Genomic DNA, 24,072 nt, shown 5'->3' with positions numbered 1-24,072 from the left:
GACTTGTTTACAAAATAATTTGTACAAGACATTCTTGATTCTATATGTATTCTTCAATTAGAAAAAGACAAAAAAAACCTTTATAGTACATATCAATTTTTCAAGACATTTAGGACTGAAAATGAATGAAACCATAATAGGTTGTCAATTAAAAACAATTAAGGAGGATAGAAATAAGTTGAAAATAAGGTATCATGTTAAGCTTATTTTGGGTAGTTTAATAAGTGTTATAATTGTTACAATATGAAATTACTAAATGGGGGCAATATTATATACACACACAAATCAGTTATGAATAATTTCCTGTGATTACTATGAGCTTTGATACAGTACATGTGAAGCCCTCTGGCAGCAATAAATGGCTTACCCCTCACTGACCACATGGTAAATAGAAAAGTGTCAAATTGCACATTATTGATACTATCACTGTATGAACATGAGGTTTTTGAATGAAACAAAATCCAGTGAGGCTGGTGTAGGGTGTGAAATGCAATGTCAATTAGAAGGTTTCTGAAGTACCTCTACACCGCTGCTTCTTAAACAAATATGGGTTTCAATACAAACCAGAGACATGTCATCTCTAATAATTGTTGTGGACAATGCCCAAAGTATTTAACCAATTAAAACACACTATTTCAACCAAGTGTGGTACAGCGCAGTGCTGAGTTTATTCTTCCGTTCTAGCTACAATGGTAATTGTGGGGTAAATGTTCACTGAACTACTGGTGTATAGGAGACAGATCACGCATGGAAACAAAAGGCATCCTTTGTGCTGGCGGCTTCCACATGGGCAGCGGCTTCCACATGGGGGTCTTGTCGTGTAGTCGGGCAGTGCCGTGGTCAGTCCATGTCGACCTGGGCCGGGTGCTCGTCGTAAACGTCCTTGACAGCCAGGATCCTGTTGAGCATAATTCCCAGCCTGCCCTTGTCCATGGGGACATCAGAGTACCAGCGTGGACTCTCTGCCATGCAAGTACGCTCTGGCTGCAGGTAGAATGCACTGCAGCTGCTCCGCACACCATCAGAGCTGGAACAACATAAGCACAGACATGTGACTCCAATAAAAGGAAACCGCACTGTCACATGAATACCTTCAGCCAGCCCAACGCCCTCAAACTGGTGTTTCAAACCCAGTTGGGAATACCTGGCCAATCCATATTGCTTACCATTTGGAAAGATAAAACTCAAAGAATTTGACAGGGCATCTGAGGGGGTTCATCCGATTCTCTTGCTGCTCCAGCTCAGTCGGCTCATCCCGTTTCCTCTTTCCCAAGCCACCCTCTGTATGAACAGAACAAAACATTGTGGTTACATTTGTGTATTGTAGGTACTTGGTTACAATTAGGGACAAGCCAGAATAAAAACACTGACAGGAAATGTATAAGAAAAAGTCTTGAGGCTATATCTAAAACAGGTTTCAATCAATCAGATATTGTCTAATATCATGTTACACAAGTTACTCCACAGATTTCTCGCTTCTCGGTTTTTCGTCGACCAACAGTGGGAGGTCAGGGGTTAGTATTTCTTGTATGTAGGGCCAGGACTGGTTCTAAGACACATACCATCGTACACCTCCTATGCTGAGAGAAGCTCTTCAAAGAACTCCACTCTGGGGTATAAATAGTTGTCAGACACACTCAGAATAGCAATATGACTAAACCAACTGGGGGGAAGGGGACCAACATCTTCCTTCTATCTACATCAACAGCTCCCACTGTTGTTAACCTAGTCTCATACAACAAACGGTCAACAGGTAAAATATTATAAAACCATTCTCACAGTCATCGAAACACTTACAGAAATAGTACAGAATAAATTCACGTCAAAACACAATTATGTCAGTCAAAAGAGCCTATAAACATACAATTTAATGTGAGTCTAGGCTGTATTCATCACAAAACGGTCCATCAATGTAAATTGTATAAAACCGGGGGGGAAAAATGCCATTGACTGAGCACAGAACACTTCCATATAAGGGAATATTAGAGTGTGCTGTCAGATTAATATCAGAGCAGCCTCCCCAGCCAGATGTCTACTTCCTCAATCTTTGAATGGATACAGTTAAGACCAATCAATATCAGAATGAGGGCATCGTCTACTTGAACCAAGTTAAAATCCACATGTAATGAGTACAAGAGTATCAGCGACAGGTTGCTTTTGTAGCAAATGTGGAAAGTAAAAACACGGCAGCAGGTGTCCTGGGCGATGGGGTGAACAGAACGCCAAACACTAAATATGATTATTATCATTAGTAAGAGCAACAAAAAGTACTCAAACATAACACGATTGAGTACGCAAACAATACAATAAAGCAGGGTGACAGCGAGGGAAAGCAGCAAACAGCAAACACAACAGACCATTCACAAGTTTAAAGCAAAGGCACTAACAGCCTCTCTCTGGATAGGAGCGGCAGCCAAATGACTGAAACGTAGACATTGTAGTAAACCATATTAAATGACTCCATATCCCAGCCTGCCGCCTGCTACTGGGTTGAATGGTGACGCCAAAGTCAAGACAGGTGACCAGCCCTCCCACCTATGATTTGAGGGCACAAACGCTCACCTTTGCTAGTTCTTTTGTGATGCGATTTGGGGCGGTAGCAGACACTGGACGACTTGACCGTTCCATGCGGTGTGGATCTCCTCTTGGCCTGGCGCGTGACCGTGGAGAAAGACAGCTGGAGGTGCTGCTCCACCGTGGTCAGGCCAAAGTATTTGGTGTTGAAGAACATGAGGGTGTTGAGCAGGACGAATGGCGAGTACACACCCAGCTGTTTGCACTCCCACAGGTGCTCCTCAAGGACCCGAGACACCAGACCACCTGCACCCCAGAAAACATTACAGAGACCCCCAAGTACAATAAATCCAAATGATGTACAGACAAAGAAAAACAGAAATGCTATCATGTACTGACCATTAGGTGACATGGAAGGCAGCCATTTGCTGACAATTTTATTCAGCTCCTGTGCGAAGGTTACATATAACTGGTCTGTGAAGATATTCACCATCCGGTTGTTTTCGAGGAGATACTGGAAAATACACAAGACCATTTTGAACTACTAGTATTAAAAAATAATACTATTTTATATTTGGATGAGGAACTCTTAGAATATATGTATACTGAAGTCATGATGACACATTGGGACTGACCTGTTGAATCCCAAGACAGAGGTAAAATACACTGTCAGGCTTATAGCACGGTCCTTTCGGATGAACAATGTCTTGGACAAACTCAGACAGGCCATGATTCAATTCCGTAGGACTGCACAAGAGAAGGTCTAATGGTTTCTCTGTATAAAATAAAATTACAGGACATTTTATTATCTGGATAAAAGTGAAACATTATAACGTATATTTTACTCAAGGATATCAAGGATAGGCACTTAAACAACCATACCACACATTTCTATGAACTCAGCTTTCAGACTATTCTTACGTTTTTTGTCATCATTGTCTGAGTGCTTGCTTTTGGACCACGAGTTCCAGGCTTTGACCCCGAGGGAGCTGTTTAAGCCAGCACCGAGAGGCTGGCAGTCCAAGGGGTCATGGAGGGTCATTTCTGACATGGCCTGACGCTTGGAACCCTGTAGCACAAAGCCAATATTAGACCTCCGACTGCTATGACCTGTTAAGGAGTAGTTAGTCTAGTCTGTTTGTTACCCTCATATCTTCAGAGGACTCACAGTAAAAACACTCTTCACCATCAGTATGTTGAAGGGAGTAAGAGACCACCAAAACAAGAGCATACAATTCCCAGGAAATACTCCAAAAAACGTTTGCTTTAAAAATATACTGAAATACGTAAGCGGTAAGCTGCCCATCTTTTAGACCGGTGGCCCTAACTAGAATGAGCCATGAGACGTGCAGGGGCGCACCCCTACCAGCCTGCCAATCCACAGGGATATCTTTGCTATTCAATAACCATTTCACCCTTTGACCCCCTCGCACCTGTTTAAGTACATTGAAAATGACCACTGGTTATCAATAAATCTGACAATCAAAAAATGACTGGCAACAAAACAATTAACTGACGCAAAACATTCACACTCATATGATAATTTTAACTTTTTTGACACCACTTAATGTATTATAAAATTAGTACCACTGTTAGATCTCTAAAAATATAGAAAAACTACAAGTTGGTCAATCAGGAAGGGGATACTCAAGTTAGCGTCAATGGGAAAGGGGTCGGCTACAGGCAAAATTTGGGGATCCAAAGATTGATTTGGGAACCCCTCCCATAATAACAAAGAAAAAGCCTCAGCACCACTAAGCAAAATAATCCAAAAGCAATGTCTCAAGAAACATATAAATAATTCAAAAAGTAACTTTTCAGATTCTGAAATTGAGTCAAACTATAGTCAACTGGCTTCCTCATATGCCACTGAAACAATGGGCATTTATTTGATATTGCATATGCTTGCATGCGCTTGAGAATTTGCACAAACCTAGCGCATTGATTACCTTATAATATGGATACAAATATTTTAAGCTTACCAATTAATATTTGTAATATAAAAACAGGCCTGATTCTATTCATATTCCCACAACTGTCTTAGTTTGTTTGGAGTACAGCTGTTCTGAATAGGTAGGCTAAACTTCTACTACTACGGGGGATAGTAAAATGACATAGGCTAGTGGTTTGGCCGTTCAGTAAGCCTATTTGTCTTTTTGGTGGAGAACACATGTGAACAGTTCGAACGACGTCCAACTTTGTCTCCCTAATTCCCGACCCCTTTTTAAAGCAAACAGAACACATTGATTTTGTAAGCTGTACAATTCTACCTTTGGAAGAGCAACGTTGAAGCTTGGCTCTGGTGAAGTAGCCTGGGGTGGCATCCCACAGTCAAAGAGCAAATCCTCATTGGGGTTCAGATCCAGGGAAGCTGGAAAGCACACATGAAACGAGACAAACCATGTACCATATATTGGAGACATCCCTTTCATTTGGCTGTTTGCGGAATCACAGGGTAAATATAAACCCGGTCTAGCATAGAGGATGAACCCACCTTTAGTGAGCTCATTCACAGGCTCTTGATCTGGTTCCGTCAGTACATCTGCCATGTTGACAGCCAAGGAGAGGATGTCGTCTTGGGATGAAGTCTCAAATAAACTGCAGTCACTCAACAACTGTCCTGCTTTCTGGTCACTGGCTAGATCTGCAGATACAAACACCTGTAAGCATCATCAAATTCCATCTAAAACGTTAATAGCAAGTTGACTTGAGAAGAGTAAGTAGAAGAACATGATGAGACAGGAGCCCTTGCCTTTATTCTGCTCTGCTATCATGTCTGCCATGGCCAGAATGTCAGCCTCCAGTGGATCTGAGGGGATCTGGAGTTTCAGCTCTTTTATGTATTCCACAAGCTTATCGATATGATCCAGTGTGACAGGTAAGAACATGGGGACGGGGAGCTAACAGAGAGTAAAGAGCAAAACAATAAGGGGATAAATAAGGCAACCACAAGCATCAGCTCTCTATAACTCTTTGGGCGAGGACCACTTCCATAACAGACTATTAACCCTGGACCAGAAGTATTACATTGAAAACTGAACTGGAGTACTTCAGAGACCCTGGCTGGGGGAGCCTTTCAGGACCATGTGGCCTGGGGTCCAGAACATACCTGGTTGAATAACAACATTACGCTGCATTACACTCTCTGAACTCATTCTACAAATCCCTGGGTATTACTGTGCACAACAGTTAACAGGACAGAACCAACTCACGGGCAGAGGCAAGGCCATTGGCATGGGAGTGTACTGACAGTACATATTCAAAGGGACAGGAACAAACACAGGCACAGGGACTGGTAACACGGCAGGTGGGGCCTGCAAGAAATCATCTGAAACAAAACCGCATTCATGACATTACAGCAATTGGTCATTTCAGTACAATACAGTGTAGGGCGGTGGTATATGTTTTATAAGTGTTTTGAGAGCAATCAGTGAATCCCATAAAAAGGGGCACACGTTTACATACAACATTACCTGTCTGACAACTCTGGGACTTCATCTCAGATCTACACGTGACACCGGTTGTGGCCATCATGGGTTTACACATGGAGGACTTGTTCCTTTGGGAGATAGATGGAGTGAAGGGAGGGGCAGGCTTGGCTACAGTCCTCTTCCCACAGCTTCCTGTGGCCTGAAATAACAGAAATATTGACTGAAACCACTTTATAGGCACGTCAATAAACAGATCATACATAGAAAAGAAAAATACTTTAGCTTCATTTCCAATGTAAATATTTTTCAAGCTTAGAGGACTACTGTGCATGTAACTATTACTGGATAATTGTTTTCCCTCCCTTTCAGTGGTATTTCACTCCCACCTTTTGAAGCCACAAGTCAAAAAGCACACTTACTTCACTTTTCTTCGTAGCAGCAGGGGGTGATGTAGACTCAGGGGAATGACCTGGATGTTCAGTAAACATATAGAATTTTAATAGCCAATTACCATGAGAGACTAACACATGTTAACACTTTATAGACTTCAAGGAAATGTAAGGCATTCGAGAATAAACACTAAAAACATCAAACGCATACTGTTTACATAAAGTAGCACCTATAAAAAAAAAAAAATGACATTCTCATATATGGATTTGGTTTATGAAAAAAAGTGTGAGAGCATGTCTGCAAACCCCAAACAAAACCCTTGCCCTACCCACTTGCTTGGTGCTCTTTATCGTCCCAAGCTGCTGTTGAATCTCTGAGGGAGACTTACAGTGTGGTGAGGGGATAAAAAATAAAAAAGATCAACTCCGGGAAACACTTGTGATGCGAAAGATGCATAACATTCAAATGAATAAATCCCTCCAGCAGCTGTTCGAAAAAATATACCTCTGCAGTGACTGAACATTTCATTCAGGAAACCATTTCATCCCTCCCATGTCAAAGTTCTAACAGACAAAGGCAAGGGTAAGGCATGACTATCCAACGCCCAGACATGAATCCTGATGGTGTTCCACATCCCTGATCCTTCTCACTCAGTCAGGGGAGGGTCTAACCAGCCACTACAGCACTGATCCTTCTCACTCAGTCAGGGGAGGGTCTAACCAGCCACTACAGCACTGATCCTTCTCACTCAGTCAGGGGAGGGTCTAACCAGCCACTACAGCACTGATCCTTCTCACTCAGTCAGGGGAGGGTCTAACCAGCCACTACAGCACTGATCCTTCTCACTCAGTCAGGGGAGGGTCTAACCAGCTACTACAGCACTGATCCTTCTCACTCAGTCAGGGGAGGGTCTAACCAGCTACTACAGCACTGATCCTTCTCACTCAGTCAGGGGAGGGTCTAACCAGCCACTACAGCACTGATCCTTCTCACTCAGTCAGGGGAGGCATGTGTGAGCGTGCAGACGTAGGGCTGGGGGCAAAGGGCTTCATTTGGGATTCAACATTATTTTTGTGTAAGTGAAGCAAACGCACTGTTGAACCGGCCCTCAGGGGCCAGCTTGGGGTCAAGGTTGGGCTGGTTCTGCTGACTGTAGAAGCGCAGGAGGCACGGCTGGTCACAGTAGTGTTTAATCTCTCCTCTCCAGTGGATGGTCTCCAGGAGCTGACCTTGACGCTTGCAGGCATGGCACTTTGCTTCCTAGGAGAAGACGGAGCCCTATATGTCTTCATGTCTCAGATATGTCTAGATTTCCACATTCAGCAGACGTCACTACATACTGACCAAGTCCGCATGTGTTAAATGATCAAGGACACTCCTATGGTCAGCGTATAAAGATGTGATGGTTGGGACATACCTTCAGGTACCACAGGAGGTATTTGTTTTTACACTCTTCACTGCAGAAGTCCCATATGTTGCCATCCTTCTCCTCTGTGACCGCCCGGGAACAGGTTTGGGAACAGTATGTGCAGGTTATACAGCAGAGGCCCAGTTGCTGAGCAAAGTCTCGCTTGTACAGCAGTATGCATCCTTGGTAAACAAAGGCAACAACAACACATAAGTCTCCGTCTAGTCTCGTCTAAATATGACCACAGAAGTTCAAGCATCATCCTAACCATCACTGCAGAAGGTCTTTTCCACCCCAGAGAACTTCATCTTCTCATGCAGCGGTTTCTCTTGCTTGCAGTGCTCACACACAGAAACCACACCATTTAAGCGCTTGTAGTCCTCACAACACTGCTTACAGCAGAACTGGTATATTACGTCCTGAAAGTAAACAAATTATGTTGGACATTTTATTTTAGGTGCTCAAACAAACAGCTGTAGGAGACACACAAAAAGGCAAAGCGGACTCACCTGCCAGTCTAAGATTTCTGGTTTCCCATTGAACATGTTATGACAGGAGAGACAGTTGAAGCGGATGTCTCCATTAGGATTGTTTCTCTGTAGAGAGAAAGCAGCACTGATCATATGTAAAATTGGAGAATAATGTAGAGAATAAACAGTAAAGCATTTTAACGAAACAACTAACAACCTCAACGGACTGGTGACAGAGAGACTCAATCTCTCAGACAGTTCCCATCCACATGATATTAGGAGGTTTTGCAAGAACATAAGCCCTGATCCATAGATTTTTTTAGGTAAAAAAGGCAAAAGCTTTCAAAGGGTCTCCCTCCCAACACTTAAGTGATTCATGATGAGCTTTAATTTTAATGGGCTCTAAGTAAGGTTTGAGGTCTCCAGTGTAGCAGCTTGATGCACATTTTAATTAGAGTTGTTCTGTTTACAGGCACCTACAGCCAGGCCTGTACATCACACTGGAAATATTAACAGGCCCTTTTTAAATCACTTTCAGAATCTTTCACCAGAAATCTCCTTTGATTGATTTTTCTTTTTATTGAACAACAGGCATTAAAAATGTATGTTTAAAACAAATGCACATAAAACAATGTTGCATAAGCATCTGGCATTCATGTTTCAATAAAAAAAAAAAAAAAACATGTTCAAACAATGAGTAGATCTGATTAAAGACTGGACAGTTATGCTTGTGAGAAATTGACTTGCCAGTATTTAGGTTGCAAAACTGATCCAACTTTTCTTGGCAACAAATATGAAAAGGTTAATCAAGTATGCGTAAGTACAAGCATCCACCGTCCAGACAAATGTGTAATTCAGCCGCAAATAAAAGATGCAGTGGGAATTGCAGAATTGTATGAAAAACACAGTACACTAGCACTTGAGGGTAGGCAACAAACTTTGACTGCCTGAGCAAAGATGCATCTGTAGTTCATAGCTGAACTGAATTTGTTACAGGTAATAAAAATAAAAAAAACATTCTGAACCAAGAAAATGCGACAAATTCTTTCTTGTAACTAATTTTGATAACTGCTTTGTGTGCAGGAAATCCTGCCTTCATTGATGGCAAACTGTAAATGTACTTTCACCCCTACGTGAATGGCTGTGTTTTCCAAAGTCAGGGAGGATTCAGGGTCATCCTACCTGAAATCTACTCCAACAGCTAGGACTACAGAAGACATACACACTCTCACTGGTTTTACAGTAGTAAGGCTCCGACGGGCTGCTTCGGCAGAAACTGCACGCTTCACTAGGCACTGAAAAATTAACAAATTAGTAACAATTAAGATTAACAGTCAGACATCACCACATTTTGATTTAGCAAATAAGCCAAGAAGGGTAGAGATACCTGCGAGCCCCGATGTTTTCACTTTGTGTGAGGCTATACAGCACAAAGAGCAGAAGTGTTTCGTCTTGCCATACTGGTCCACTTTAGACAGCATATCAAAGTTCTTACACAGAGTCCTACACCAATGGCAGGATAGCACCTTAGTGTTTTTCTGAAATCAAACGGCAACACACAACAGCCATCGAAATCAACGCTATTTTCAAGCAGAAACGAGCCTTTAGTACATTCAAGCAAACAGAATTCCTCCGACCCACCATTTTATAGAGCCTGAGACAGGAGGAGTTGCAGAACCTCCTCTGTTGCCCCTCATGTAGCAGATACTCGGCCCGGGACGTGAAGGTATTGATGTAAGTGCCACACGCATCACAGCAGCTGGTCTTCAGGCCCTTTGTGGCCCGGAAACGGTTGAAGCAGGCGTCACTGCACATGAGGTGAATGGTGTTTCCCATGGTCACCTCATGGTTGATCTAAGGGAGGCGATGGAAGAAACACAGGACCAACTCAGGGATCACTTAAAACACACTTAATATGTGCTACAATTATTCATTCATTTCCCTTAATGTTTATTCAGTTGACCAAAATCTTGTAGCTGGCAAGAATTTTTTTTAGTGCCGCTTCACAGCATGCAGACTTAACAGCAAGAACTTGTATATTGCTATCAAAGACAAACTTCCGGCCTAATGCAAAGTTCATAATCACATTACTGCACAAAGTTAAAAACATGTAAATCATACTGTGAACTTTAGACAAATACTTCAGGACCAAAATATTTGCAAATATTCAATTAAATGACAGAGGATTAAAGTCTGTTGATCAAATTCCTAATTTGATCAACAGTTCCTAACACAATTTCTAACACAAAGCCCCCTTTAAAGAATGTATACCATAATCACATCATTGTGTGGTGTTGCAGGGCTTGGCATTAAAAAGTGCTAATTTACAATACAATTACTAACAGCAGGGGGGGGGGGCCTCAAACCAGAACAGGTAAGACTGGTGCCAGCTTTGAGGCAACAAATTGATGACTTTTTGCAAAAGCAGAAGCTTCAATCTTTACATTAATTTCCATATAAAATATGATTACAAATAATGAAAAGCTTAATAATAAAAAATGCTTAGTGCAAAGCATTGTGGAAGTGTAGTCATATCTTGCGTTAAATAATTCCCCTAATGTCTACGGAGTTCATTCCTATTAAGAGTTCCTGACTAAACTGTATCCAACACAAAACCCGTAGACTAGGACCAGTACATCCAATATGTTGTGACCAAAGCTTTAGTACCTCACGCATCTGGTTGCATACACTGCATCTTTGGGCAGCAGCACTTGGTTTGGGGGGCTGTTTACTGCCTTTCTCCAGGCGGGCCTCATATAGGGAGAGACACGTGTTGTTGCAGAACTCCTGGAAAGATTGTGACTGGCCAACCTGCGCAAGCACAGTGTCCTTACTGTTCCCCATGTCCCTGAAACACAAGAAACATTGCGGAGATTAAAAATAACCCACACACAGACTTCCCAATGTACTGTGAAACAGAATTATGAGACAGTTATACATCCACTGCCCTTATTGGAATGAACAGCAAACGCTTGAGAATGCCTTCATTGAATAGCTCCCGAGACGCTCACCTTTTACAAAAAGCACAAGGCTTTTTCTTGGGGGCTTTTTTGCCAAAGGAGTTAAGGCATGTAGAGCTACAGAAGAGTTGAGGCTGACCCCTGCGCTGGTAGGCTGTCTGTCCGCTCTGCAGCATCCCACTGCAGTTGGCGCAGAGGACTCTGGTGGGGAGGCGAGGGGGTGGCGGTCGGGGTGGGGGGGCACCCGCAGACCTTTGGGCGTACCCAGGGGTAGGAGCGAAGCCAGACGGCTTGGGGGACATGAGCCGGGGGGACTGGGTGGTGTGGCTTCTTTGGAGGGCCCTTGTGGAGCGCCGGAGGCCACAGCGTGTAGGGTCAAAGTCGGTGTCCCTGGGATCATCGGCGGTATCGTCAGAGCCACTGTCTGATAGCTGGTCTGCATTAGGAGCCAGAACAATCAGGGAAACATCACAATCATACAGACGAACCATCATACAGTTGTAGAGACTTGGGGAAATGTTGTGGCTAAACATAAGCAGCTCATTAAGAAGCTGTGTTACCTTGTTGGGACAGGGTCTGTGTGCTTTTCCTTGCTTCTACGCGACGAGGTCGGCCTCTTCTCCCCTAGAATAAATGACAACAGTAACTAAGAAATTCACTTACTACTAAATAAAATGTAGAATTTATAGGGAAAACATTTTACCATAGTATTTTGACCATTTTGAGAAACTGTTGGATCTTCAATGGCGACCTCAGTTTCAGGTTGCTCCTCAGCTGAAAATCACAATCATTAGAAACTGAAGGCAGTTTATGACATAGGAGAAAGACAGTTTATTTTTGTTTTCATTTCCCAAGGATGTCTTTGGCACAGAGACATAGGCAATTCCATGCAAAGGTCACCATGAGCATCGAAAAATGTAATGTACTTCCAAATTAAACCATGTTCCTTAACATCCCTAAGGTCGACATTTAGGAGTAGAACTATTTCACCAGAGTGTCAGCCAAGTATTTCACCAGTGTCAGCAAAGTATTTAAACAATGTGTCAGCATCTGCATGAATTCTAGCCATTACAGAGTGGGGGACCAAAACATTTCAGACGTATCAGATCATATTTCATGGCCTTTAAAAAGGGTTAACAGAGGCAGCTTTTCTACTTACACTGGCAGAGTTACTAACGAAGCAGTGATGTTATGGAAGCAAGAAAGACCGAATTAAATGATTAGGTTTCTGCGTTTGTGTAAGGATAGGACGGATGACTGCAGCAGGCAATGTAAGATCCATACCTTTATATGACACTTTTTTTTTTTACAACATGCATTATCCTGAAACTTTCTCTGTAAACCAAACTTTCCTTAAGGTTTGACAGGATTCTCTGCCACTGTCAGTATTATATTGGTGATACTTTAGGAATGTACCTTAAATAATATTTGTTGTAATTATGATGATCTGATCTGCATTGACATACATAGCAGTAACATTGTAGAAGAACAATATAACCATAAACGGAGTAACTATGGAAAATGCTGTCAAATAAAAAGGTCTGTAAACAGTATACTGCTTTCAAGTGCCCAGAAAAATGTAAATAGCATTGTGGACATATTTAGTCTCATAATCATTATTTTGTTACAATATTTCAGAAAACTATGTAAAATACAGTTTAACTTATTTTCTTTGTCCCTTATGTGAAGCCAAATGTTGTGATTTTGCATAATGCCAGAATTGCCCATGTGACATTGAATACTAAGAAAAACACCATACAAACATTAAAGGGTCCCTAGTAGTACACATACCTTCACCTGGTGTCAATGGTTGGGCCCAGGATGACAGTGGAGACATACTGCCCCCAACTGGCTTTTCTTTGTCATTTTTCTCAACACTGCCTGTGTCTTCGACCTTTGGCATCAACCCATAGAACGATAAGGCTTCCTCTTTGCCGGGACCATCCTCAGAGTGTGAACCCTCCACACTGACTATCGAAGGCATATTTGGATCAACATCGTCTTGAGAAGTTGCAGAAGGACCTTCATTCACTATGTCCATCTGCTCCTCCCTTATTTCTGACATCTGTGCCTCGGTTACAGTCGGAGTTCCCTCTGTGTCCTCCAGCCTGTCTGTCCCTGGCTCAGCCACCATTTCTAACCCTACTTTTATATTATCCTGACAGAGGACTGGTCCTGAAGGTCCTAGTAAGTCTGATGGTTCTGGAAGGACAGGGGGCTCGGGAAGGACTGGGGGCTCGGGAAGGACTGGGGGCTCGGGAAGGACTGGGGGCTCGGGAAGGACGGGGGGCTCGGGAAGGACGGGGGGCTCGGGAAGGACGGGGGGCTCGGGAAGGACAGAAGATTCTGGAAAGACTGAAGGTTCCTGAAAGTCTGATTCTGGAAGGACTGTACGGCTATAAAACTCCTCGACCTGGGCTTTGGACAGTTCCAGTGAGTCTGGGTCACCCAGGATGCTAAGGCTGTCCTGAGTTTTCTGCCTCTCTCTTTCAGACTGGGTGAGAAATCTTGTCATCTCATCAACCGGCGGCCGCTCACCACCATGCGTCTCTGTTTCCAGTGAGCCAGAGTAGGACACCTCCATATCAGTCTGTGTAGGCTGCAAATCCATATCACTCGTTGCAGACAGTAGGTCTAAATCAGTCTGCACAGGGAGCAGGCCCATGTCAGTGTGCCCAGAAAACAGGTCCATATCAGGCTGTGAGGATAGCAGGTCTAGGTGTACATTCTCATTGGCTATCTGAGAAGTGCCGGAGGTTTCTGGATGCTCTGAAGGTTCCATTGCACACTTTGCCTAAAAAAATTAATAAAAAATAAAAGAAATGCGTTGCTTTCAGTCTCAAATATCAGCACTTGTATTAATGTCACTAAAATGTGGTTGTTAGATCGAAAAATGGAAGCAACAAGTTCATTGTAGATACATGCTTGTTCCCAGTTGGTTGGTGTAGAAAAGTTTAGCTTGACGCTATGAGAGAATTATATTAGGCTTGCAGACAAGACTGCACTATCTAATGTCTGTCATCACATTAGGAAAATGTGGGGGAAAAACATAAAAAATTTGCACTTTGACAGCAAGTGGTTTTGATGACATCACACAAATTGGCACACAGATCAAATGGAGCAAATTTTTGGGGGGAGACCCCTTTTCGTTTGACAGCAACATCCTTACAACCAGTAGTGACACATTGCAGAATGCATCTTTAAAGAATAACATTTTTGGTTGTAGTGGGCCAGTAATATTTAAGAAGTTAGTTTGTTGATGGTTTCGTTTTATTATTGACAATTGAACTGTGAATAAATGAAGCAAAAATGAATGTTGATCATATACTACATGCACTTATATAGCTTCACAAATTAATTTTTACTGAGGCTCAAGATGGCTGCTCGCTGGCTTCAATACAGTCATCGCTATGGTTGATACACATCTGGAAATAACTCACCCCTTCACTGATTCTAAACACTTTTTTGAAACTTTGGCATAGAATAAATTAAACTACGTCCACTCTGCTGATAACATATTTACTGTTCTGGAAAGATTATGAAATCGGCTAAACGTCGGACCAGTTCCATTTCGTTCTACCTTGTACAATCAGTACTGTAGTGAGTGAAAATGTATAGCTACATCTGGCGAACATTATTGTTGCACTCTGTGGTGGTTTACATGTATTGTTGTACAAACATTATACCGTAGAAAAATCAAGATATACCACAAATGCATGCATATAGTTCGCACAAACAACTAAATGTTCGTACTAGTTAGCTACCTAGTTCCACCAATCCACTTGGCTATATCAGGGAAACTTGCCTTTTTGGCGCGCCTCCCCCGGGGTGTATTCATTCCAACGAATGTTTAAAGTTAAGCCTGTTCGTTTATTAACCTATTAAACAGTAGTTGCAGTTAATTTGAAGGCTGCGGTTTCCACGTGTTCCGGTTCTACATTATCTGAATAGTCTGTGAAGTGTTTTGCAGAAACTCCACTTCTAAAATGATCGATTCTGCCATGAATGAAAGTCAGTGAATTCCGCGAGGATCATTGCAATTTATTCCAAAAGATAAAAACGTCTACTGTACAATTTCCGATTAAAACTAATTGAGTGAACAATGTTTGTTGGAAAACGTTTTGAGACAGATGAAACGTTTTACAACCGTGACGGTGGAATGAATATATCCCCTGGTGTCTGCATTTCTGCAAGTTCGAATGCTAGCTAGTACTTACTGTAACTGGAAAGCTAGCTAGTTAGTTAGATGTTAGCACAACAATTGCTAAAGATAATAAATCGCAACAATATTCATACAGTAGACAGTTACCTACCTACTTGCTTGCTTACTGTTTGACTCTGCAAAGACCGCTACCGTTCAACGCAGCTACTGTAGCTAGCTAGCTTCAAAGGGGCTAGCTAATGTTAGCTACGGAGCTACGTTGATTCATGCAAGCTAGCCATCAAACTAACGTTATTTCATCAGCCAATTCTGATTGTAACCAAATCTCAAGATAATATCAATGAATAAAAACGAAATTATGACAGACTTCTTCAAAGTATGGTGAATTTACCTGAAAATATGAAATGTTGCTGTAAATGTTGAATGCAAGCACTATGAAACCGTACGATGTTCCTCATTGGCTAGTTTCAAGCTACAGATTTCTCGCGAGCTCTTCACTCCACAACAAACCTAGGTTCAACCACACAGAATAATGTATGACCCCGAGATATCTGGTTGAACATAGGAGGTTGCAATCCCATTTATTTTTCTTGAGGTACACATTGCCACCCACTTTGTTACTAGAGCCCCTTAACAATCATCACTGTGACCATTACACACTGTTAACTGTCCCGCATACACAATGCCACACTGGTACAATTCAATGAATACATTCCTTAATCTGGGACAATAAAATCAGGTGCTCCAGTAAATATCACACTCTGGTCGCTCATTTCACCTCCGACAGTGACTAAAACAAATATCCTACAAACTGATTTAGTTTTAGTTACATAAACCTCCCACATTCAAAAACAAATTAAACAAACAGCCATCTGTTAACTACACCTATTAAATTTTATCAAACATATTCCTATACGGTCTTCCCTTATGAATAATTATTTTGTCTTTTGTTTTAAAAATGAAAAGTGTCTATCTGTATTTTTTGTAATATGTTATTTGTGTGGTTCTGTGTGTTGACTTGTTTTCTTGAATTGAATGCCTCTGGTCTGGGTCATTATAATGAGAACTGGTTCTCAATGGACTTAATCAACTAGCAATTAGTGAAAAGTATTAGCCATTTCTAATAAAAAATAATAATAATTGGAACAAAAAATGAAGATTAATTATTCTTTAATTATTGTAAACATAATAAAATGTCAAAAGCTGGTTGATGTCAAAATCTAAATGTTCAGATTTAAAAGTTTGGTTATTAGATTTGAAGAGTTCATGTCCTATTGTTCAAAAAGTTAGGTTCTAATATGAACTTTTCTATCATATCTCTTGAAGCAGAAAAATCCTTTGATCAAGTTGAATGATCTAACATGCTCGCTAAATTACTGTAACATTGAGAGTAGGTTCATTAAATGGATACACATTTTATTCAGGAGCTGCTGTACTATCCTTGTCCCAAATTAACCTAAACAGAGGAATGAGACACACGTGCACTTTTTGCTCTGGCCATCAAGCCTCTTGCTCAAGTGATAAGGTCTCATGTAGCAATACATGGTTATACTAAAGCTATTCTGAATTAAATGTCTTTATTCACAGGTGATATTCTGCTAGTGACATGCTTTACAGATTATCTACGGTCTATCAGTACCATTTTAACAAACTACCTACTAACCCTAACTCGAATCTTAAACTTTATCCTAACCCAAACTTTAACCCTTATTCTAAACCCTACCACCAACCCTAACCGTAGCAAACAGTTGCTTATCAAAGGTTTGTTCAATGTTTGTGGATAGTATTACTATCAATAGAACATGTAGAGATGGAAATTCGACTCAAAATAAAGTGTAACCAAACTGGGTAATTTGGCACAGTCCAAATTCTTGAAAAAAGTTGGTTTGGTCTCGCTTTTTCTACTTAATGGGCTGGTTTTGCAGACACAGATAAAGCCAAGTCTAGGACAAATAGCAATTTTCTATGGAACTTAATTTTTTAGTCCTACACTAGGCTTAATCAATGTCTGAGAAACCGGCCCAATAATTTTTATTGGGATTGCCTAAAAATGTGAAACAAAGATAATTTGATCTCTCTATCTTGAACGGTTTAAGAGATACTGTTCAAGGGTTAATTAACTCTAATTATGTAAATTTGGCAATGTTATATAATCATAGTTGATTACTATTTAAGAATATTGTGTTGGGAAAGCCAACACATTTTAAACAAAGTTGGTTTTGACTTTCTGTGTAAAATAATATACTGTTTTAGTAAGTTAACACTAATTATGAAAATTACTTTAAGTACTGTACTATATATATACAGTGGGGAGAACAAGTATTTGATACACTGCCGATTTTGTAGGTTTTCCTACTTACAAAGCATGTGGAGGTCTATCATTTTTATCATAGGTACACTTCAACTATGAGAGACGGAATCTAAATCCAGAAAATCACATTGCATGATTTTTAAATAATTAATTAGCATTTTATTGCATGACATAAGTATTTGATCACCTACCAACCAGTAAGAATTCAGTCCCTCGACCTGTTCGTTTTTCTTTAAGAAGCCCTCCTGTTCTCCACTCATTACCTGTATTAACTGCACCTGTTTGAACTCATTAATTGTAAAAAAAGACACCTGTCCAAAACACACAATCAAACAGACTCCAACCACTCCACAATGGCCAATGGCTACAGGACAATAGGCAAGCAGCTTGGTGAGAAGGCAACAACTGTTGGCACAATTATTAGAAAATGGAAGAAGTTCAAAATGACGGTCAATCTCCATGGGTCTGGGGCTCCATGCAAGATCTCACCTCGTGGGGCATCAATGATCATGAGGAAGGTGAGGGATCAGCCTCACGGCAGGACCTGGTCAATGACCGGAAGAGAGCTAAGGCCACAGTCTCAAAGAAAACCATTAGTAACACACTACGCTGTCATGGATTAAAATCCTTCAGCGCAAGCAAGGTCCCCCTGCTCAAGCCAGCGCATGACCAGGCCCATCTGAAGTTTGCCAATGACCATCTGGATGATCCAAAAGAGGAATGGGAGAAGGTCATGTGGTCTGATGAGACAAAAATAGAGCTTTTTGGTCTAAACTCCACTCACCGTGTTTGGAGGAAGATGAAGGATGAGTACAACCCAAGTACACCATCCCAACCGTGAAGCATGGAGGTGGAAACATCATTCTTTGGGGATGCTTTTCTGCAAAGGGGACAGGACGACTGCACAGTATTGAGGGGAGGATGGATGGGGCCATGTTTCACGAGATCTTGGCCAACAACCTCCTTCCTTCAGGAAGAGCATTGAAGATGGGTCGTGGCTGGGTCTTCCAGCATGACAACGACCCGAAACACACAGCCAGGGCAACTAAGGAGTGGCTCCGTAAGAAGCATCTCAAGGTCCTGGAGTGGCCTAGCCAGTCTCCAGACCTGAACCCAATAGAAAATCTTTGGAGGGAGCTGAAAGTCCGTATTGCCCAGCGACAGCCCCGAAACCTGAAAGATCTGTTGAAGTTCAGTATGGAGGAGTGGGCCAAAATCCCTGCTGCAGTGTGTGCAAACCTGGTCAAGAACTACAGGAAACGTATGATCTCTGTAATTGCAAACAAAGGTTTCTGTACCAAATATTAAGTTCTGCTTTTCTGATGTATCAAATACTTATGTCATGCAATAAAATGCAAATTAATTACTTAATCATACAATGTGATCCCCACTGTGTGTGTGTGTGTGTGTGTATGTATATATATATATATTAGTCCTTAATGTCATTTGCATTAAGGACTTAAACTATAATATATATTTTACAGTTTATAAACATGTTATGTAATTAAAATGTAGGATTGCTTGAATTATATAAAGTAGGTATTGTAGCTTGGTCAAGAATTACAGTTTTGAATAGAAACACCTGAATCACTGAAACCCAAGTTAGCAGATACACATTTTGGAAACTTATAATCACAAAAGTAAACATTGTATTAAAAATGTAAATAGAAGAAACTATGGGGCAGTCTGAACACATTAATGTTGGTTTGTTGTTGATCGCTTGAATTGTGTAAGAAGAGTTATGTCTAGAATGTTTCTTTTTGTGCCCATTAATGTCTTTAGGACCTTTTTCCCCATTGATATGTATACATTAAGTAATTTACTTTCGAAGTGTGTACTTTGGTAGCAAATTAGTCTGCCAGATACAGAGCAAGCACTCAACCATATAACAATGTACTTAAATATTATTTTTGTATGAGGTTTTAATGTTACGTTATGTAACAAGCAGCCAGGTGCTGGAGTGCTAATTGGGAATTACTGTTCTGAAATCTGAGGTGATATCTTAACTCCACCATGGTGGAAGATAAAAGAATATAAAAAGTCACGTCAGCAATATTAAAAGTTTCAGTTTATCTCACACTAATGTAAACAAGTCATTGTAACCCAAAGCTGGTTAACGGAAGTTGCTGAAGTAATGGTCCACTTGAATTTCAAAACCATCCACCTTATAGTTGAATTTCTGAAATGTTATATTATGAAAAATTTTATGTTATAAATTGTTTTTATTAGGAAATAAACACTGACCAGTTAAAATAGCCATAGACAATTATTTCAGATTGCCTATGAATTTCACACAGTGGTGCATACTTAAGTGAGTGTACTGTACATAGTGAGGGAAAAAATATTTGATCCCCTGCTGATTTTTTAAGTTTGCCCACTGACAAAGAAATGATCAGTCTATAATTTTAATGATTGACTGATTTTAATGATGACTTTGTACTTGGTGTCAAAACCCAAAAAAATCAATGAGGTCAGATGTTTCTTGCAGTTGGCCACCAGATTTGCACACATCTCAGGAGGGATTTTGTCCCACTCCTCTTTGCAGATCTTTTCCAAGTCATTGGTTTTGTGGCTGGCATTTGGCGTTCTTGACCCTTCAGCTCCCTCTACAGATCATCTGTGGTCTGAAGACTGGTCTGGACCTTAATGTGGTTCTTCTTGAGCCTCTCCTTTGTTGTCTTGGCCGTGTGTTTTGGTTCATTGTCATGCTGGAATTCACATCCACGACCCATTTTCAATGCCCTGGCTGAGGGAAGGAGGTTCTCATTCCAGATTTGATGGTACATGGCCCCGTCCATCGTCCCTTTGATGCGGTGAAGTTGTCCTGTCCTCTTAGCAGAAAAACACCCCAAAAGCATAATGTTTCCACCTTCATGTTTGACGGTGGGGATGGTGTTCTTGGGGTCATGGGCAGCATTCCTCCTCATCCAAACACAGCGAGTTGAATGGATGCCAAAGAGCTCGATTTTGGTCTCATCTGACCACAACACTTTCACCCAGTTCTCCTCTGAATCATTCAGATGTTCATTGGCAAACTTCAGACAGGCCTGTACATGTGCTTTCTTGAGCAAAGGGACCTTGCGGGCACTGCAGGATTTCAGTCCTTCATGGTGTAGTGTTACCAATTGTTTTCTCGGTGACTGTGGTTCCAGCTGCCTTGAGATCATTGACAAGATCCTCCTGTGTAGTTCTGGGCTGATTCCTTACCGTTCTCATGATCATTGCAACTCCACAAGGTGAGATCTTGCATGGAGCCCCAGACCGAGGGAGATTGACAGTCCTTTTGTTTCTTCCATTTGTGAATAATCGCACCAGCTGTTGTCCCTTTCTCACCAAGCTGCTTGGCGATGCTCTTGTAGCCCATTCCAGTCTTGTGTAGGTCTACAATCTTGTAATAGACCTACACAATCTACAATCTTGTCTACAATCACTCATTAAAATGCAAATCAATTTATAACATTTTTGACATTATTGTTGTTGTTATTCTGTATCTCTTTGCCCACTGTTCAAATAAACCTACCATTAAAATTATAGACTGATCATTTCTTTGTCAGTGGGCAAACGTACAAAATCAGAAGGGGATCAAATCAGTTGCGTCCCTCACTGTATGGATTGGACTGCTACCATGATGGTAACCTTTGGGACAATTCTTACACTGAACTGGACTCTCTGTATTATTAATCTACAAACATGGAATTTAAGAAATTAGATTTGGAATTCAACAACATTTCAAAACAGCAAAAGTCAGATAAATGTCAAACCTAATTAGCTGAGACAAATTTTACAACAGGTAAAAAAAATTATTGTTGTTATTTATCCCATCCCTGTGGGCATCAAAACATTCCCACTCCATATTTGTGAATATTAGCAACCTGTGTGTTTTTGGAGAGGGAACCTAAATGCAAATATTCTGTCTTAAATGAAATTCAGACAAAAAAGGCAGAGCTCTTTAAGAATTATGGCGTTGCAAATGGCAATTGCCTAGTAACTGCTTTAATGGAATTTAATTTAGATTTTCACTGGAGAAGTCAACTCCCTTATCAAGTAGTCATCACTACTGCGGTGGTCAAAAGCATTGGCACCTGTGCACATTCTTCAAATAAAGTTTCCTTAAAAAGTTGAAATTTAACAAAGAATTTGGTATTCACCATTTTTTATTATACTGGCACATTACAGAACTATTGTTTTTATTCAGAACTGAATACATTCCTTTAAATCGGGAAAATAAACTGAAATTTCATTCAAGAAATTGACAACTTAGGATCATTATTAAATACCAATTGCATTCAAGTGCTTTCTATAGCCGTAGCTGAGCTTCCTGCACCTCCTTATTGGCAGTTTGGCCAACTCTTCTTGTGCAAACAGTTCCAGCTCTCTCAGATTTGAAGGGACCTCACAACTGCTGATTTCAGATCTATCCACAGGTTTTCAATAGGATTTAGATTTTGACCATTAACAGCCACTTCAGAACACACATCATTTTGTCTTGAACCATTCTGGGGTGCTTTCTGAATTGTATTTGGGGTTTTGTCAGTCAAGCTTTCTTACGTCTCTATAAGCAGTGGGGTTCTCCTGGGTCTCCTTCCATACAAATCACTTTCATTGAGTTATCGATGGATGGTGCAAGTCGAAACTAGTACATTATGTCTGAATCTGGAATCTGTGTGGAAGTTCAATTAGATGCTTTCAAACCATTCTTTACAGCCATCTTCCATCCAAGTGTCTCTTGCAGTCATGTCCAGGGAGGTTGGAAACAGTGGACGTATAGCGGAAACAGGGCCATTTAGAAATGGTCTTGCAGTCTTGAGATCGTCCATGCTAAAATCTTGTGTCTGACCTCCTCAGACTTTCTTTTCTCCAGGCCCATTGCAATTGACACGGTGACACAAAACAGAACATTGCGTGTTTTTAAATCAAACTGGTGGAATGAGTGAGCACAAGTGAGTTAAACTCAAAAGTAAAGGAGAATCCCCCGCTTGAAATCCAATTGCTTCTAACTAAAACCCCATGTCCAAAAAAGTTGTGACGCTGTGTAAAATGCATATGAAAACAGAATGGAAAGATGTGAAAATCATTTAAACCCTATATTCAATAGTAAATAGCTCAAAGACAACATATAAGATGTTGAAACAGAAAACATTTATTGTTCCTTGAAAAATATATGCCTACTTTGAATTTGATGCCAGCATCTCATCTAAAAAAAAGCAGGGACAGGGACATCAAAAGACTGGAAAAGTTGTGTAATCCAAATAAAGAACATGTCGGAACATCTCACAACTAATTCGTTTAATCGGCAACAGGTCAGTAACATGACTGGGTATAAAAAGAGCAACTTAGAGAGAATGAGTCTTTCAGAAGTAAAGATGAGGAGAGGCTCACCACTCTGTGAAAGACTGCGCAGGCAAATAGTGCAACAATTTAAGAATAACGTTTCTCAATGTAAAATTGGAAATAGTTTGGGGATCTCATAATCTAAAGTATATAACATCATTAAAAGATTATGAGAATTCAGAGAAATCTCTGTACTGTATACAGGTGCTGGTCAAAAAATTTGAATATCATCAAAATGTATATTTATTTCAGTAATTCCATTCAAAAAGTGAAACATGTATAATGTATACATTCATTTCACGCAGACTGATATATTTCAAGTGTTTATTTCTTTTAATTGTGATGATTATAACTGACAACTAATGAAAACCCCAAATTCAGTATCTCAGAAAATTTGAATATTGTGAAAAGGTTCAATATTGAAGACACCTGGTGCCACACTATAATCAGATAATTAACCCAAAATACCTGCAAAGGCCTTTAAATGGTTTCTCAGTCTAGTTCTGTAGGCAACACAATCATGAGGAAGACTGCTGACTTGACAGCTGTCCAAAAGACGACCATTGACACCTTGCACATGGAGGGCAAGACACAAAAGGTCATTGCTAAATAGGCTGGCTGTTCACAGAGCTCTGTGTCCAAGCACATTTATAGAGAAGCGAAGGGAAGGAAAAGATGTGGTAGAAAAAAAGTGTACAAGCAATAGGGTTGACCGCACCCTGGAGAGGATTGTGAAACAAAACCCATTCAAAAATGTGGGGGAGATCCACAAGACTGTAGCTGGAGTCAGTGCTTCAAGAACCACCACGCACAGACGTATGCAAGATATGGGTTTCAGCTGTCGCATTCCTTTTGTCAAGCCACTCTTGAACAAGACACAGCATCAGAAGCATCTCGCCTGGGCTAAAGACAAAAAGGACTGGACTGCTGCTGAGTTATGTTCTCTGAGGAAAGTACATTTTGCATTTCCTTGGAAATCAAGGTCCCAGAGTCTGGAGGAAGAGAGGAGAGGCACATAATCCACGTTGCTTGAAGTCCAGTGTAAAGTTTCCACAGTCAGTGATGGTTTGGGGTGCCATGTCATCTGCTGGTGTT

At 40.9% G+C, this 24,072-nt stretch overlaps 1 protein-coding gene across 3 annotated transcripts; it reads right to left on the bottom strand.

Moving 5' to 3' along the window:
- Positions 1–197: 197 nt before the first annotated feature.
- LOC105025047 (zinc finger MYM-type protein 3) lies at positions 198–17,855 on the bottom strand. Of its 3 annotated transcripts, none has more exons than XM_034293450.1 (25): positions 17,838–17,855; positions 12,965–13,967; positions 11,877–11,947; positions 11,734–11,797; positions 11,225–11,609; positions 10,881–11,061; positions 9,855–10,067; positions 9,601–9,751; positions 9,396–9,508; positions 8,253–8,339; positions 8,012–8,162; positions 7,753–7,925; positions 7,430–7,595; positions 6,365–6,414; positions 5,988–6,144; positions 5,727–5,842; positions 5,267–5,414; positions 5,009–5,158; positions 4,785–4,885; positions 3,436–3,583; positions 3,150–3,289; positions 2,914–3,028; positions 2,563–2,820; positions 1,167–1,281; positions 198–1,027 (listed from the first exon to the last, which is right to left on the bottom strand). In XM_034293450.1, the coding sequence occupies exons 2-25, from the start codon at positions 13,953–13,955 to the stop codon at positions 841–843; spliced, it is 4,431 nt and encodes a 1,476-aa protein (XP_034149341.1). In that variant the 5' UTR covers positions 13,956–13,967; positions 17,838–17,855; the 3' UTR covers positions 198–840. The 3 variants fall into 3 exon arrangements, with proteins under 3 accessions (XP_034149341.1, XP_012989971.2, XP_012989972.2); XM_013134517.3 differs by lacking the exon at positions 17,838–17,855 and adding an exon at positions 15,727–15,870; XM_013134518.3 differs by lacking the exon at positions 17,838–17,855 and adding an exon at positions 15,487–15,709.
- Positions 17,856–24,072: the final 6,217 nt, after the last annotated feature.

The sequence above is a fragment of the Esox lucius genome, chromosome 7 (genome assembly GCF_011004845.1).
Source record: "Esox lucius isolate fEsoLuc1 chromosome 7, fEsoLuc1.pri, whole genome shotgun sequence".
NCBI lineage: Eukaryota > Metazoa > Chordata > Actinopteri > Esociformes > Esocidae > Esox > Esox lucius.
This window is presented reverse-complemented; position numbering and strand designations above follow the sequence as displayed.